At 38.8% G+C, this 17,099-nt stretch overlaps 1 protein-coding gene across 1 annotated transcript; it reads left to right on the top strand.

Moving 5' to 3' along the window:
• The first annotated feature begins 1,089 nt into the window (after nt 1–1,089).
• Nucleotides 1,090–14,271, top strand: EXTL2 (exostosin like glycosyltransferase 2). The gene is made up of 5 exons (XM_006273724.4): nt 1,090–1,302; nt 3,481–3,574; nt 7,689–8,116; nt 10,733–10,803; nt 11,499–14,271. Exons 2-5 carry the CDS (start codon nt 3,570–3,572, stop codon nt 11,988–11,990), a joined length of 996 nt encoding a protein of 331 aa, XP_006273786.1. The 5' UTR covers nt 1,090–1,302; nt 3,481–3,569; the 3' UTR covers nt 11,991–14,271.
• The last annotated feature ends 2,828 nt before the right edge of the window (nt 14,272–17,099 follow it).

Below are 17,099 nucleotides of genomic sequence, written 5' to 3'. Positions count from 1 at the left end.
ACTCAGTGCCTCTGAGTAAGGTGAACAAACAGGGACATCTGTAGCAGAAGGACAGGGGCAGGTTGGTGGGGACAGCCGGCAAAGCCCAGAAGAATGGAAATTGCCCATAGTAGACCATAGTTTTATATCCCATGCATATGCATACATAATGATACATGCGTGTATAACTTGTATATAAATAATGTAGGAGTGATGTAGTAGCCATAATCCAGAAATTATGAGGGGCAAGTATTTGTTAGGGTGATCTTTTTTTCAGACCAACTATGTTGTTAGGATGAAGTTAGACAAGCTTTCAAATGTAAGGCATGCTTCCTCAGGGACCTCACATTCAAAAGCTTGACTAACTTTACCCCAGCAATATATTTGGTCCAATAAAAGATACCAGTCTAAGAAATCCGTGCCTCTCACATATGTTATAAATCGTAGTTATTTTCATGGGCTCGTAGAGATTGAAGAGACCCAAGTGCATAGCAGCTACTTGTCCATAGTTGGTATATGTTGGTGCAATCTAGATTACGCACCTAGTCCTGCAGTCTGTTAGCCCAGGGGAAAGGGTGTAAAAATGTTTTAACCTGAGGCAATGCAGAAAAAAGAAAACAATCCTTCACATGGTAACCACATTGGTACAGCTGTAAGGTGGCAAGACATACTTAGGCAATGCTTTAGCAAGTGGTGTACAATTGCTGGAAAGGGCATATTAATATACACCCCCACACATCCCTTTTTAATACAGGATGTTGAAAACCAAACAGTAAGTTTGCAGCTGGCAAAGGGTTTTGATTGCATCCCAAATGTGCATTAAAGACCTGACAGAAGCAGTATGAGAAGAAAAAATGGTTAATCGTTTTAACATCTGTTCTTTTCTGATGTGCAATATTCCCTCTGTTCTGTCATTTATTGCTTTTAAAATATTGACATTTTAATTGCTGGGGTTCAAAGCAGCCCTTGTCAAAAGCATTAGGCATGCAAATAACACAAGTAACAGTCCAAGCTGCTTTAGAGTGGGGTTGCATAAGCTTTGTTTCGGTGGGTCTGAAAGCATGAATCTGAGCCTGCTGGGAGGAGGAGCATTTGCATCCCACAGGAAGTACTATGTAAGAGAAGGGGAAGGGAGTTCAGGCTTGTAGCTGCCAAGACTGCTGGACCTTTTAGGTTGTGTCGCTGAATTAAAAATCCAACCGATGCAAGCTGCTTGAGTTTACCAAAATGTGCAGTCTCATGATCCCCAGTTACAAAATTTCAGCTCCTGTTCATGTTAATAGAGGCTTAGAAAAATAACTGGCTCAGTCTCCTGCAGTCCAGGTAAGAATGCAATAATACGGAAGATATGTTAAATGTAGATGATAGTCTGCATGTTGTGCAGGGGCTGCTAAGTGAATATTATTTTTTAAAGCAGAACTGTTTGCTTTCATGAAGTGTCTGCTAATGAATAGATAGAGATGAGGTATACTGTTTACGAGGGGACAGCCCTTTCAGGAAAACTCCTTTTTTTGGAAGGAGGATTAAAATGCTGTAGCTTGGCTCTCTTCAGCTTTATTTTCTTTAGTTCTATTTTAAAGAAGTAAATGTCTTCCATAAAGAATATTTTGAGACTCAAATTGTTGAAGAAGCTCAACTGTGCTGGAATTTTAAATCTGATATTACAAAATTCTTTAACATAATCATACATAAGTACTAAAATGATCTTTAAGCTTTTAAGTAGCCTTCCTAATCACTCAGCCTAATATTAGCCTTCCTAATCACTCAGCTCATTCCATACAACTGAAAGACAACAATGTATGAGAGGTCAAGAGTTTTATTACCACAATAGCAGCACTGTTTGCATTTTCAATGTGGTTTGAAATATGAACTAATTACTCTCCACAACAGTCTTGAAAGCATCACCACTAAGAGTCTGCAGATGGGGAAATTGTGGTCCATCTTTTTAAGAGAGCGGCTAGATATTGGTTGCATTGGTTTATAGGTGACCAATTGATGGGTGAGACACCTTGGGTCAAATAAATGCTAAGCAGTTGCAACTTTTACTGATTTAATTTCAAGTTGTAGCTCCAAAAGTCAAATACACTGGTCTGTCAAGCTGGACACCCACAAAATAGGGGGAACCAAAGCCAGGAATATATATTTTTTTAAATAGCCTAAGTGACTGCGCCAAGGTCAAGGAAGTCAGTAGCGGAAACCAGAAACTAAACTGAGCAGGATCCGCCTTCTACAATGTCTGATCAGTAATCTGGGATATATGTTAGTAAAATTGATGCAACCTAACATGAGGTATTTTACTAAGATTGGAACAATGGTTCAATAACTTGATGCAGGCTCATCCTCTTCTAAAATTCTGTACGTTTGTTACTCAACCATGGAAAGAGATACCTGTGTTCCTCACACTGACAAATTTAACAAAAGCCTGTTCCTACTAATTTAATTTTCCATACAAATACATTGTATGCTGCTGTGCTAGAAAAACCCATCCCTGCAATTCACAGCTCTGCAACAAAATGTTCCCCCTATTATTATTATTTGTGGTATCAGAAGTCCCAGCAGACACACAGGACAGAAAACTCTGTCCTGAAGACTTCTTGTAACCTAATCATAGTGGGATTAAGACCCCAATCTTGCTACAATCTCTGGGCAGAGAGCTCTTTCCTTCCCCCCACCCCCCAATCCTTTATTGACAGAAATCTTTTGTCTATTGCCAGCCTGGGAGTCTGTGATAGAATTCAGAAAATAATCTGGATTTCTTGGGTTGCAGTGTAGTGCTTTGATCACAACATCATCTTTTCTTTGCATTACTGCACTCTTACTTACATCCCCATCCCTGCCTTGCCTTCAGACAAGATAGGAAAAATCTTAAAGTCAATGGGCCACCATAAATGCTTTACTTCAGCTTGTAAAACAGACAATAACCATGCTAGAAAAAGAATAGAAAAAGAGTGCAACATTATGATGGCCTGGATCAACTGTGATTGTGGTTTAGGAGTTTTGCAATGTAGTCTAGTGGATGGTGTACTACTGGATTTGGAAGACATGGGTTCTGTTTATAGCTTTCTAATTGACTTGTATGATTCTTGGATACATCATTTCACCTGCACTCTCTGTTTCCCTTTTCTCCCATTCCCTGTTTTACCTATCCAGATTGTAAACCCTTTGGGTATGGTTTGTCTTGTGTAGTATGCTACCAAGTATAATTGGACCTCGGGCCATAATACAAATTAATACTGTAACAGCCTGAGAAATTTGTTTAAGATAAATATTTTTCTTTCTGACATACTGGCATAGCAACATTTTGTAGTCTTGATGAAAGCCAAGGAAAATTTTATAGCTGGACAAAGGAAAAAAGACTGGACAGTTGCCAAAAATATACATTAGTCAGCTACTGAGAGGAATGTTTGCTTTATTTATCTATATATAATTTTAACAGGATCTTGGTTGCTCTGTGGGTAAATGCATGATCGTCAGTTACATAATCCCCTTCATTTTCAACAGATCCAGAGACCTCACACAGCTAATATACTGGTATTTTAAGCAGGCTCTTCCTATTAGACAAACCAAAAATCCAATCCAAACTGGCATCAATGAGGTAAGTATGTTGTTTTTAGAGTAAAAGAATGCCTTTATTCAAATGGTGTCACACTGAGATTTTTAAAACTGTTCTATATATTGGGGAACTAAGTGATTGCATATGTTGACTCGAGTGTAGCTATCTTGACAATAAAAGAAGTAGAGTAAATGAACGTGACACATCATTTTTTTTAAATTTACCTAGGATACCTGTGTGGGAAAGAATGGTCTCTGTGTACTTGCTTTATGAGGGAGATGCATCTAAGATAATGTTAAGGAGTTAATAGTGATTGCTTCTAAAACAGATTAGGATATGATTGATCAAAACACTTATCCTAAATTAATGTGCAGAAAATTTTGCCAAGATCTTATAGCCACATCATACTTTTCAATGTTGAAACTAAAGTTGTATCAGCAAAGTCATTTTACATATCAGATAATCCTGGTTTAGGGCTGATCAGTGTATATACTGATATACAACAATGATAGCTAATATCTTTGGGGTTTCTTACTTCTGTACACATTATTTTGTTTGAAGAACGTACTAATTACAAAATTGTGCTTTAAGATGATTTTCAATTGTCTATTCAAGGCAGATCATTAAAACTATGCAGTAATCAGAAAAGAAAAATTAAAAAAGACAAGCTACAAAGGCACACTGGAATACTACATATTTCAGTAAACAAAACAAAACCAAATCTCAGGTATACCAAGATGGGTCAGATTTAATAAGGCATAAAACTTTCTTTGGCTACTTTTGGCCAGTATCTGCTTCTGCGTATTCAGTTTAGAATGTCCAGAAAGCCAACTAAGTGCCATGAATCATTCTTAGACAGAATATTGTTTTAAAACAATTTAGAATAGCAGTTGGGATTCCCCTCGATTACAGCAGTCAGATTGACATATTAAATACATTTAGGCAGGAACCCATTACTATATGCTGGATCTAGGTTTTGAATTAAAGTTCTCTCTTTGTTTTGGTGCAGCAGCACTGGATTGTACAATAAACTGACTTTTCCATGCAGTATAAAATAAATGGAAGAACACTGAACCATGGGTGTTGTTGTTTAAATCTAATTAAACATTTAAATAGCCTGCTAAATAGAATAATAGAATACAGAGATGGAAAAGAGCTATTTGAGCATCTCCTATATCTTTCTTCCAATTCAAAAGTTATAACACACTTGCTTGTATGTAGTCCAAATGTGTTGGACAGTCATCCTCATGCTTTGCCACTTTACCATCTCTCAGACTGACTCTGGTATCAAAAGATAATGCAGTTCCTGTCAAGTTTATAGCTTCCTTCTCATAAGCATTCTTGAAAATGTTCTCAATCTGTCCATGGTAGAGAACTTTCTTGGCCAGCTTCATAGCCGTGTCCTTGCACATTCTTGGCTCAGTGTACCACAAGGACAAGAGGCTCTGCATCTCAAATGGTCAGGAAGGTGTGGAATGGAAATTAACTTTTGCTATCATTGGGGGAAAAAAACAAACTCAAACTGTCTTGGATGGCAGAGTTTCTAATGTGGAATTTCTCTTGTCATTCTCCTCCTACCAAAACTGGCATCTTTGTAAAGGCTTTGCAAGCCCAATGAAGGGATAGTACAATTAACGTAGGGCCAGAGGTAGCAGCTAATGTTGAACAGAAAGGTCAACCCTTTAAGAGGCACAGAAATAGTGATAACATCCTTTCATCTCAGTTTGGAGCAGTTTAATTAAGCTTGTCTAGAGCAATGCTGTAACTACTGCATTAATGAGCAGAGGTCTCTGGAGCAGTTAATCCAGCACTTTTCATGAGCATGAGCTTCTTAAAAAAACAAACTATATAAACAGGTGTAGACAACAGCTGTTCAGGTTAAGCACTACCATTTACTGTACACTTGTAAGGAATCTAGCAAAACGGACCCCAACTGGATTGGTCTCTAGCAATTACCAAAACATATGTAGTAAGTGATGCAAAGAGGACGTGGTGAGAACAGGGGAGTTGTGGGCTGGATGCCCTGCAGTGATAGTTCTTAACTCTGTTTTCCCTCACTATCTGTAAACACCTGTCTCATCAAAATTACCTGGCATGAGGGTCAAAGTAGCTATATTTGGACCTTAGGACAGCTACTTGCTACCACAGTGGTTGATTCTTAGGCATTTGTACCAGCTTTAGATCTTTCAATTAGGTCATCAGGGTACCTCATACTTTGGAAAACGGCCCTTTTTTAATCCATATTACACCATGTGTTGTTTTTCAGTGGGTGGCTTGTGGATTAATTCGCCATAATCCCAGCAAGAATGCATTTCTGGAACATTTTAGAGAAGATGAGAAAATGTTTTTTTGCTTTACATGATGATTAAAATAACATTTTAATGAGCTCCTTAAACTTTGCTGGCAAACTTTTGCTGACAGGGATGTTTATTAGTTACTTGTACTGCAGTAGCACCTGGAGTTCCCAAACCAGATTGCGGGTCCATTGAGGTAGACACTGTACAAATATGAACAGTTCATACCCCCAAAAACTTGCCAACTAAACAGGAAAGATGCTTAAAGGGTGAGAAGAAAATAAGGAAGCACAGAGAGGGCAAATGATTTATCCAAGGTTATACTACAAGTAAGTGGAAAGATCAAGAACAGAACACTGCTCTCATGCATGTCAGTCTGTGTCCTAGCCACTTGTGGTAATAGTTTATTTACAGCTTTTGCTAAACAGATATTGTAGGATTAAGAATAAATATATATATTGTATAATAATAACATTACATGTTTTGTGCTTATTGGTAAATACATACAATAAAATTACACTCTACTAATTTAAACAAAAGTAAAAACAAACATAATATATGATGATAAATAAAGCAATATCAAATAGTAAAATTAAAAATTAAAAACAGGGAATTCTATTTGAGTTTGGCCTTTATACTTTGTGCAAATAGTGTAAATATACATATGAATTGTAGGATAGGCTGTACGTTGTGAAGAGAGGAGGTCCCAGCCACTAGATAATGTTGGGCTCAGGATAAATCTAAGAAATAATACTAAATTTAGGTTTTACTATACCTGCCCTATGGATTTTAGTTTTGTTTAGTAATGGGTGTCAACAGTAACTTTTTCCTCACTGCTTCCGTAACTGGTATTAAGGTTGGTTGCCATGTGGAACTGGATAATGCACTTCTAGGAATAATTTCTTTAAAAACATTTGCTTTTCCTCCATTATACCTTCAATACAGTTCATCAAATTGCTGTATCCAAAGTATGTTGATTGCAATCTAAACAGTGAAATAAGCAGTTCAGACAACTGTAACCAATAGGTCACAGTGTGCAAACATGACTTGGCTAATCCAGATGTGATAGGAGGGGGTTGTGCTGCTTGGCGTCTTTCAGCATTGCCATGGCCATGGTCATAGTTTCATGTTTGTGGTCATCACAGTTCAGCAGATTCCAGGTCCACCAATAAAACATCCAAGTCTGTCAATTGGAAAAGATCTATCCTTTTGCATGCAGCACTTGACAGGTGGAAGAAACGAGGTCCAGGACACTCAGGTTGTACTGGAGGAGATGGTGCTTCTTGCTATTCCATCTCATTTCCCTGCCAAGACTGAGTTTGTTTCCTTGCCAAAGGCAGAGTCCCTGCAGTTTTAACAGGGAACCTGAGGACTAGGTTTGATCTTCTGCACAGTTTGCTTTCCAACTCCAGTGACAAAGAGGTTGCTGAGATATTTCCACGTTTGCCTGCAGCATCAGAAACGTAGTTGTTAGCAGTGTAGACTAGTATATGAGAGTGAGAAACTGAAAGGAACTAGTATGATCAAGTCTGAGACTATTTCATTTAGATTCACTCTCATTGCTGCAAAGAGTTAACAGAAGGTAATAGTGAAAGTAAAAAACAAATTATATAAGTATTGCCTTGACATTATAGCTTAAAGCATGTTTTAATAGTTGAAAATAATTGTACCAAACTATGAAATCCTCCTTATTTATTTACTCATTCACTTACTAAGGCAATAGCCCAATTGTCTTTTATGGGAATTTTTCATTGATGAAGTCTTCAGGATCTTATCTTTGTTAATTTTACACTGAGCTGACTTACCACATAGGTGCAAAACTAATGACTTTTCCTTTTCCATTGCAATTTTTGTTAATAAAGGTGTTATCCCATCTGTAAACTTCCAGGAAGAGTTATGGGAATCCGACTACTTCATTTCTCTTCTGTGGTGATCCTTGTCTTACTCCTTGTGGCAGGTGCCTTAACGGCTTTACTTCCAAATATTAAAGATGACAAAATGCCCAATTTGCGAAGGGAGCCAAAATCCCAGAGCCAGTCTGCCTTGGATTCATTTACTCTTATTATGCAGACATACAATAGAACTGACTTATTGCTCAAGCTTTTAAATCATTATCAAGCCATCCCCCACCTGCACAAAGTGATTGTTGTATGGAACAATGTTGGGGAGAAGATACCAGAGGAAACGTGGAATTCTTTAGGACCCCATCCTGTCCCTGTGGTCTTCAAAGTGCAAACTGTGAATCGCATGAGGAACAGACTCCAGATTTTCCCTGAACTGGAAACAAAAGGTAATGAGTGTCTCACTTCTGTAGCTACCATTGTTGCTAGGCTAACAATATTATTTCCACTTTTTATCACATCTGTCATTTTTTTTATTACTCAAACCAACTGTGTATTTTATCATTACAAAATAAATCCCGTGGATTGAGCGTGTCCGGAAACCAGCAGATGTTAAGCAATTCCACTGAAGAGTACAGGGAGGATGTAAAGAGCTTGCACAGTGCAGCAGGGAGTGTGGAAATCCAATTGGCTGCAGGTTTGGCACTTTCCCAGAAGCAGTGGCAATCCAGAGGTTGTGTAAGAAGTACAGAATATAGGAAGGTGGTTTTATAAATAATTGTTTTCTGGTCCAGTGGTAATGGGTTGCTCTGTTGCTTCTTTCAAGGAAAGATGAATGCAATTTAATCTTTCACCCTAATCCAGTATTCCTCCCTTTTAAAGATGACTAAAAATCTGGTATTTAAAAAAAATCCAAATAATTTTGCTGCAATTCACTAGTAACCTCTTACCACAGGGTTGTTTGGGGTTTTTTTTTGGTAGAAACCCACAAGCTCCCTCCAAGACTTCTACCTTTGTCTGGCCTATATTCCAGTCTATGCTAGTGTCTTTCAGTATATTTATCCTGCCTATTGACCATCTAACTAAAGACTTTCTGAGGTCTTTGCATAATAAGACCCAACAACACCGTCCTATTTCCTTCAGAGATAACAATCCATAATAGGTCACAGCTCTTACCCAGTCTTATGGGGTGCAAACAGAAGTCCATCTCCCAGCTGTAACTCAAAATATTTTTGCTAAATGTTCTCAGTTACAATGTTACCCCAGACCAAACAGAAGTTCACTGTTGGTTCCAGGGCAAAGAGGGATCTAGCTGTAGGCTGAGAGCCTGCAGCCAGGCTCCCAAAGCAATGTCCAGGCTTTCTGCCAATGCTCACTGTTTTCAGAATGGAAGGGAGAAAGGCAGCAGAGGGAGCTCATTTTTGGGGCTCCCAGCTGGTGCTGAAGAGTGGGGTGGGTGAATTGGAGCCCCCCCCCCCCCGACCTCAGGGGGAGCTACATTACACCCACCCCATCTGGGGGGGGGGGAGGTTGAAAACCCCCCAGACTAGACTCCCTCTGCTCCCTTTTCCCCCTCCTATTCTGAAAACAGGGACAGTCTGGGAGCTTGGCACACTGAAGTTACAAAAGATGCTACATTTTGTAACATCTTTATCTGGTACCTCATGCAATGAGGGGTCAGATTTTCACTCAGTCAGCCATTTTTTAAGCTGTTTGCAGCCGTTCACTTGTGTTTGGTCATTGGTGATGCGTAGGGGGTGAATGTGGGTGCACGTGCACCCCCTGAGATTGGTGGTGCACCCCCTGAAAAAAGCACCGCTGACACTGCCAATGGTGCCTGTGGACGGTTGTCACTCGCCACCCCCCCCCCCCTTGCTGCCGACACCTCCAGCAGTGTCTGTTGGTGGTCCCCAATCACCACCGTTGGCCACCACCGACGCTGCTGGCGGCGTCTGCAGGTGGTCACCGACAGCTGGTTGGCACTTGCCATCCCCTGCTACTTCTGACACCACCATGGCCACCTGCAGGTACTCCCCACTCTCTGCCGCCACACCTCTGCCACCATCTGCAGGTGGTCACCATGCCCCTCAGCCTCCAGGGGCATGCCGTGTTCATGTGTTTGGTCATGGCTATAAACTGCTTTCTGTGGCCAGATCAGGTGAAAATTATCGCTTCTATGGGCACCCTCATCAGTCTTATTTGAAAAGGGAACACTTTTATTTCACGGTGTCTTTTGCCAGCATGCATTGCCACTCAACCTAAACTTCTCAAGAAGTCTTTGTAAACTACAGTTCCCAGGCTGCTTTCCTGCTTGACAAGAGTTGTACTGATCTATGAGCTTGTCTTCAGCAAGCTACTATAAAGGAAGTTTGTTTCCTCCCTGAAGAACTGAATTACACATCTTGCTTTCTCCCCTGCATAAAGTCCACTTGCAGCTTTTAGAATTTAAAGCCAGAGGGCTTTATCCTATAGTTAGTAATAGTGAATTTTATCTATGGAATATTATAATTTAGTCTTCTTTGGTCTCAAGGGAGTGGTGTATAAATACTTATGAATTGATGCTAAAAATAGTTATCTGGAAAATTATTATAATTAAACAGACTGCACAGAATGGTATTTGATTTTTCCTTCATTGTAGAGTTATCCTTTACACAGTATTAAAAATCTGTTAGGACTGCAGACTGGTTGGCAATTAGTGCAGATTTGTTATATTCTCTTGCCAAAAAATTGGAGATTTTCCATTGCACTGCTGTTCAGCCATGGTACAGAACTTTTAAGGCTGCAGTGGTGTTTTTGATGCACAGTGGCAACTGTGTTCGAAACTGTTTATTTGTGTCAAGGCTACAGATCCTTTTCACTGTAACTTTAACATATAAGTAAGTAGTCTTTAAAGTGCATAATGATTTAGTTGTGCATTTCATCCTAATGTTTAAAGGAGCTGCATGGAAAATTGCCGTGCATTCTATAGCACCAGTAAATGCTCACATATTTGCTTTTTCATGATTTATATTTTCCTCTTTATGCTCATTAAAAAATAAAATATCTTTTCCTTTTCCCCCCTTCAGCTGTTTTAATGATGGATGACGACACACTAGTTAGTGCTCATGACCTAGCCTTTGCCTTCTCTGTTTGGCAGGTAATGTTCGTCTTTTGCAGCTTGCATATGATCAGTGGGATATATATACATTTTATGAAAGGGAAATATTAATTCAATTAGTCGTTGCTCTTCCAGATAGTAATATCTATTATATAGATGAGCAGTTGCATTCTAAATGGGGAGACACTGAATAATAGTCTTTTAATTATAAAAAATTATAGACTGCATATCTAACCAATTTTTACCGTTTTCTTAAGTTTTCAAATATGTTTGAAATATGAATTAACAAATCATGCATAGCAGTAAATATGGTAGGTTTCATGCAGAAAATAAAGTGTTATTTGATTTTGGAGGCTACACATTGTGAATCAGAAGTATTTATTCTTTTCACTATACAGTGATTTTTTTTGTATATTTATTTTTGATCCCAAGCTTTCAAATGGGTATTAACTTCAGCCAGATGCTACTTTGCTCTGTATGATGTGAAGGATATTGGGTCAGATGTAGATCATGTTTATTAACTTACAACTAGCTCCATGTTGTATAGACAAGAGGATTGTATAGGTGATAATATTTTGTATTATTTGAATCTCCCCCCAAAAATAAATTTCTGTAATTGATAACCTCATAAGAGAGTTTCATATCAAAAGGGTTTTTTTAAAGCTATATTGATCCACAATTTAACTGTAGCAAAATTAAACTCCATACTGTTTTTTTTTTTTATTTCCTTCTAGCAATTTCCAGATCAGATAGTGGGCTTTGTTCCTAGAAAGCACATTTCCACTCCTTCAGGTATATACAGTTACGGCAGCTTTGAATTGCAGACACCTGGATTTGGAAATGGGGATCAATACTCAATGATTTTGATAGGTGCAGCATTCTTCCACAGTGGATACCTAGAACACTTTCAAAAGGATCTGGAAGCTGTCCACGCTTTAATAGATGAAACACAAAACTGTGATGATATTGCCATGAATTTCCTAGTGGCAAAGCACATTGGAAAGTCTTCAGGAGTATTTGTGAAGCCTGTTGACATAAGGAATTTAGAAAAAGAAACCAACAGTGGTTATTCTGGAATGTGGCACCGTGCAGAGCACTTATTACAAAGGTCTTACTGTCTAAACAAGTTGGTTAATATTTATGATGGCATGCCCTTAAAATATTCTAACATTATGGTTTCTCAGTTTGGTTTCCCTAACTATGCCAATCACAAAAATAAAATGTAAGGATGAAATGTTAAGAGAGTATGAGTTAAACATCAATTTGTGAGTTTAAGTTAGTGTAAATTAGTGTTTTGGCTGAAAGGCCTGAAGAAGCTATACATTACTTCAGCTTGGCCTCCCACACAGACAGCCTCTGAATTTTGCCCATAATACTTTTGCCCATAACCTTTCTTTCGTTTAATTTTTCCAGAGTAAGTTGTTACAAAAGCAAAATAACTCTATATATTTAATAATTAATTTTGATAACACAATATTCTTCCTCTGTTGTTTAAAAAACTCTTACCATTCAAATTACAGCCAAATCTTCAAAGGTGCGGGTAGGCATGAACGTATGCTTTTTGGAGATTTTTTTTTTTTGGTTTCTTTTTAATGTAAATACCTAGTTAAATAATGTTTTGACATATGCTTGTTTTATATGTTGAGACTTCTCAACAATTCTGGTGAAAAATGTAAAGGGCTCCAGCAAGCTGTTGTGTTAGACTCTCTTATTAATGTTTTTAAAGTTATAGAAAAAGGAGAGTCTCAATATTAAACACATGTGGAGGCATTTTCTACAACACCTGCCAGTGCTGAGTTAGTGGAATGTTATGTTGCTGATGCAACCTTTTTCACTATTATTCCTTGGCCCACAGTTACTGGGACACCGATCAGTAGCTGAAAGCAAATATTGTTGATGGCTAATTCAGAGAAGAACATTGAATGCTTAATGTATGAATCAAAGGAAATGTAGATAATAAATGTAAGATAATTACCATGTACAGTAGACATCCAAAACAGACTTGTGCCATATTTACTACTTAATACAGTCTGTAGACTTTACTTCTATTTCAGTATTTTGCACATGCATTATGGTAGAAAAATTTGCCTGAGAAAGCTACTCATGTTTTTAAGAATGTTTTCAGTACAGATATATTTTGTGTCTACCCAATTGTTTTGCATCTGATTCAGAATGTACATTTTATAAGTTTACAGGTCAAACATTATTTTAAAATATTTTAATTAAAGATGTTTGTTCCATTTATCTCCCCTTTCAAATGGCAAAGCTAAACAACTTCTGTGACAGTAGAAGATAAAATGTCATGCATCTAATGGATAAACATTAGGAGGTATGCTTCAGAGTACAATCTTGCACTGACCAGAGTTGGGTCTTTTCAACCTGTGAACTCTGTGGCCACACATGCCCTAAGTAACAAGTCAGTTTCTGAGTGTGTTTGTCAGCTTTGGATTCCTTAACAGGTATTGCAGCTACTTTACTGTAATCAGGAGTGGGTTGGTAACGTACAGTCCACAGAGGCATTTTACCCAGCCTGCAAATTTGGGGCTTCAGAGATGGGAGCTTTTTCCTGGGACTACAAGAAGAAATAGTGATGGCTGCTGGGTCCCAGTGCCCGATCATCTGTGTGTGACCTAAGCTGGGTCATTCCAGCCCACAACCTAAAAATGTTGCAAAGTGCTCTTTTAAATGGTAACGAAGACAGGACAAAAACCATTTTAACATAGCTACAGAGCATGTTCTCCAGCTGTGAAGGACATGAGTGGGTATAAAGGCACTATGGCTTTAAGCACTGATACAATTGGATCACTGTGGACCATGGGGGATCCAAGACTCATAATTAAAAAAATGTTTAGTCTCATCTACACTAACACTTAGATCCCCCTGAACCACTACAGAGAGAGAGCTGTGGCAGACAACCACTGTCGGTTAGGAGGAATCACTTTCCTTCTGCAGATGTGATTCCATCCTTCTAGTAATATGTTAGTTGAATAAAAATGATGCTTAAATAACATCACAGGCTGATTCTGGGCATTCTTTTTATGCTTGTTTTGTCGTTTGTATTATAAGGACTTGTTTTAGGTACAACGCAATCTTCCTAACTTTAGGGCTTTTATAAAGTGTAGGTGGCAAAGTGTGTCTTAATGTGGAGACTTAAAGTCTGCTTACTGCTTTTGTTGTAGTGATAAAAGTAGCTTTTAATGATGACACCTGTAGTGATAACCAGTATACAGATAAATATCTGTGGTCTTTCTAACTGTGTATTTCCAATGATGCAAACCTTCTTACAGTAATTCATTGTGCAGTATTTAACTTAACAGTGCTTCTGTAATTTCTACTCTGTGCAGTATCAGCTGGAACTACCAAGACTCACAGATGGTGTTTATTTCACTTATAAAATGTAAAACATATTATTTACTCTGCCAAATCTTAGTGGATTTTTTTCTTTGTTTTGTTTACTCTGTATTGGTTCATGAATTAATAAAATAAACCTTTTATCATAGTGGTTAATTGATTTGTAGCATTGTTAATATGTTTATGTATGTTTTGAAACTATTGACAGAAGTTTCAAGTCTGTGCCCTCAAAATTTGTGTTCAGAACCAATGCACTAACAATTCTTGCCTGTTTGCTGGAAGTTGGGGTAATTTTGTGTACTATATACTCAAGACATTGTCTATTACATAAATTACACTAATGGTTTGTGAATTGGACAAACATTTGCCTTTCAAGGGAGGCAAGGTTTTTTGTGCTATCTTTTATTGGATCAACTCTATGGTTGAGAGAGATGTTGGACAAGCTTTGGGGCATAAAGTACCATTCTTTAGGTCTGGGCAGCTTTTTCCAGTTTAAATCTGAAAAAGATTACTCTGGGCCTGAACTTGTCTAACATCTCTCTGTTGGTCCAATAACAGATGCCTCACATATTTCCTGGACCACCATGGCTAAACCTACTTAAGCATACATGTCAAAGGAAATTAATTGTTAAGATTCAATTCAAGCCCTAGTTATCCTTCTGTACCTAGGAACTGAAAGTCTTTTAACAAGTTGGTGATTTTCACATACTGGTATATTTGCCATCACTCTGAATGGGCAGTAGCTTCTAGTACTATACACTGGAGTTTGACATGGATATAAGGCAGTATTTGACCATTCACATGTTATAAATAGGGCCTGGTTTAAATTGTGGGACCAACTTCTAATATTGTGTCCTGATCATGGCAGGGGCTACCATTTTCACACCTAGATCATGGTACCCCTTCTCCCAATCCTCCTGATTGGCTAAGCGGGCAGGTTTAGGGCCAGGTTTAATAGTAGCAGCAGCGGCTTTGCTCCCAGTGCCTCTGATGACTGCTGAAAAGCCCATGCCCTGCCACCCTCACCTCATTGGAAGAGGCAGGAACAGCAGTGGCGGTCCTCTGCCCCCATTGTTTCTGGCAAAGATTAAATTCTCTTTTCAAAAATGCTGCTCCGCTCAGCGTTGGCCAGTCAGCACAGAGGGATCCTGGAGGGTACTGCTTTACCTGTCCTGGGCTATGTTCTTGCCTTGATGTCCTTACTGAAGGCTGGGAGCAGCATGATTGGAGCAGGGAAGCAGGCAGGCAATGATGTCACTGCTTGAATAATCAGGCCAAAAGCCTCCTGTTTCCCTGATTGGCTGCTCTTATAGCCAAGTGTGTGTGCTGGCTTCCTGCACTCAGTTTCTCCACATGGTCAGGCTGCTACTATCCATTGAAGGTGAGAGGCTTTTTCCTGGGCTTGGAAGCTGCTGGCTGCCTTAGAAAGCACTGGCACTGGGTAGAGGAGGGGCTCTTTGCTCTTCCACATGTGTATTCTCTGCCCTGCCCCCATCCCCCAGTTTTCCCACCCAGATGAATAAACAGCCCCTTTCCTACCCAGTGCCAGGGCTGTTTGTCAAGGCAGCCCCCAGGTGCCCCTAACCAGCCCATATTTTAGTTTTCCTGCCCAGAGGACCAAACAGCCCTTCCCCTACCTATCCCCAAGCTCTCTCCTCCCCTGGGCTGCTATGCTTTTGCTGCTGTCTGGGAAATACTTTCATTGCAAGGAATGCCACAATGTAGTTAGTGACTTGCTGGGGTACTCCCCAGCAAGCAGCCATATTGTGGCACTTTGTTGTAACTTGCATTTTTCATGAAAATCACTTAATTTTGTGATGTTTATGAAAAATGTGAAACTGGGATTTAAACCAGGCCCTAGCTATATGTCTTAAACATAAGAAGCAGTTTAATGTTTGTTTTAGCATTAAATATATTTTCTGACATTTGTCACACACAGACCACTTACCTACCTCTTCTAAGGAAATTATAATATTCAATGGAGAAACGGCCCTTTTTGGACTGATGATGATGGCAAGAAGTTCAAACTTATAATTCACCAAAGGAATTTTTTTTTTTTAATTTTAAAAAAGAAAAGCTAAGCCACATGAAGTCCATCTATTGGATAGATTCTATTCCAACTTCAAGGATGTTTCGAGGTTCTTGCTTTAGGACTGAATTGGTAGATGAACAAATCCTGAGAATTAAGGGCAGTAGACTATGGGGAAGCAGTTAATTTTAGATAAGCTCTTGCCATTTAAATTTTTACTGTAACTTGCTCCTCAGGTATAAATCTTGTGGGGAAGTAAACCACCTTTGCAACTTTAACTTGAATTGTTACCTACGCTTGCAAGTAATCTATTTTAAGTCAGGTAAAAGTGAACCTGATTTCAGCCTAAGAGACTAACATGAAACAGATGCACCACCTACACCCTCAAAGTCAAAGCTGTAGAAGCAAATCAGAGCCAAATAATTTTGATTTCTTTGCATACCAGTATGTCCATGCTAGTAATGTAACTGGACATTACCCTAGAATATTTGAACTACGACTGCATGAGAGACTAACTCAAATGATGAAATAAATGCTTTTTGCATTCACTTACATAATACCTGAATTGTTAAATTATACAGTACATTCCTCTTGGATTCAGTAGGAAGTATATTGACTCCAGAACTTGACAAGGCTTGTTACAACAATGGGGAAATATTTTCATAGTCTTTCACGAGAATGTCTCACAATGTGCAGCTTGCATGCATGGAGAAGCCAAAGGTTTGTATATATGGTAGCAACAGCCATTCATTACTGTGTTCATTGGCATAGAAAATAGGACATGTAATCAGAGAGAAGGTGGGTTGTCAGCAAGTTTTTTGGGTTTGGTCTCAGTTTTTCTGTTACCCGTCTGTGACTCCTCAAAGTTGTTAGTCCAGGTTTTAAACATGGATGTGCAGTATAATGTGCCTAAATCCCTATTTAAAAACCTTAATTTGAAACCCTGTTTATTAGG

This window comes from Alligator mississippiensis, chromosome 5 (assembly GCF_030867095.1).
Source record: "Alligator mississippiensis isolate rAllMis1 chromosome 5, rAllMis1, whole genome shotgun sequence".
NCBI classification, from domain to species: Eukaryota; Metazoa; Chordata; order Crocodylia; family Alligatoridae; genus Alligator; species Alligator mississippiensis.
Note: the sequence above shows the minus strand (reverse complement) of the source record. Positions and strands in the feature narration are given on the sequence as shown.

Excerpts from the sequence above, each read along its gene's own strand:
- EXTL2 (XM_006273724.4), top strand. Across the intron at positions 8,117-10,732 it reads CCCTGAACTGGAAACAAAAG|CTGTTTTAATGATGGATGAC; the intron begins GTAATGAGTGTC and ends TCCCCCCTTCAG. Across the intron at positions 10,804-11,498 it reads TTGCCTTCTCTGTTTGGCAG|CAATTTCCAGATCAGATAGT; the intron begins GTAATGTTCGTC and ends ATTTCCTTCTAG.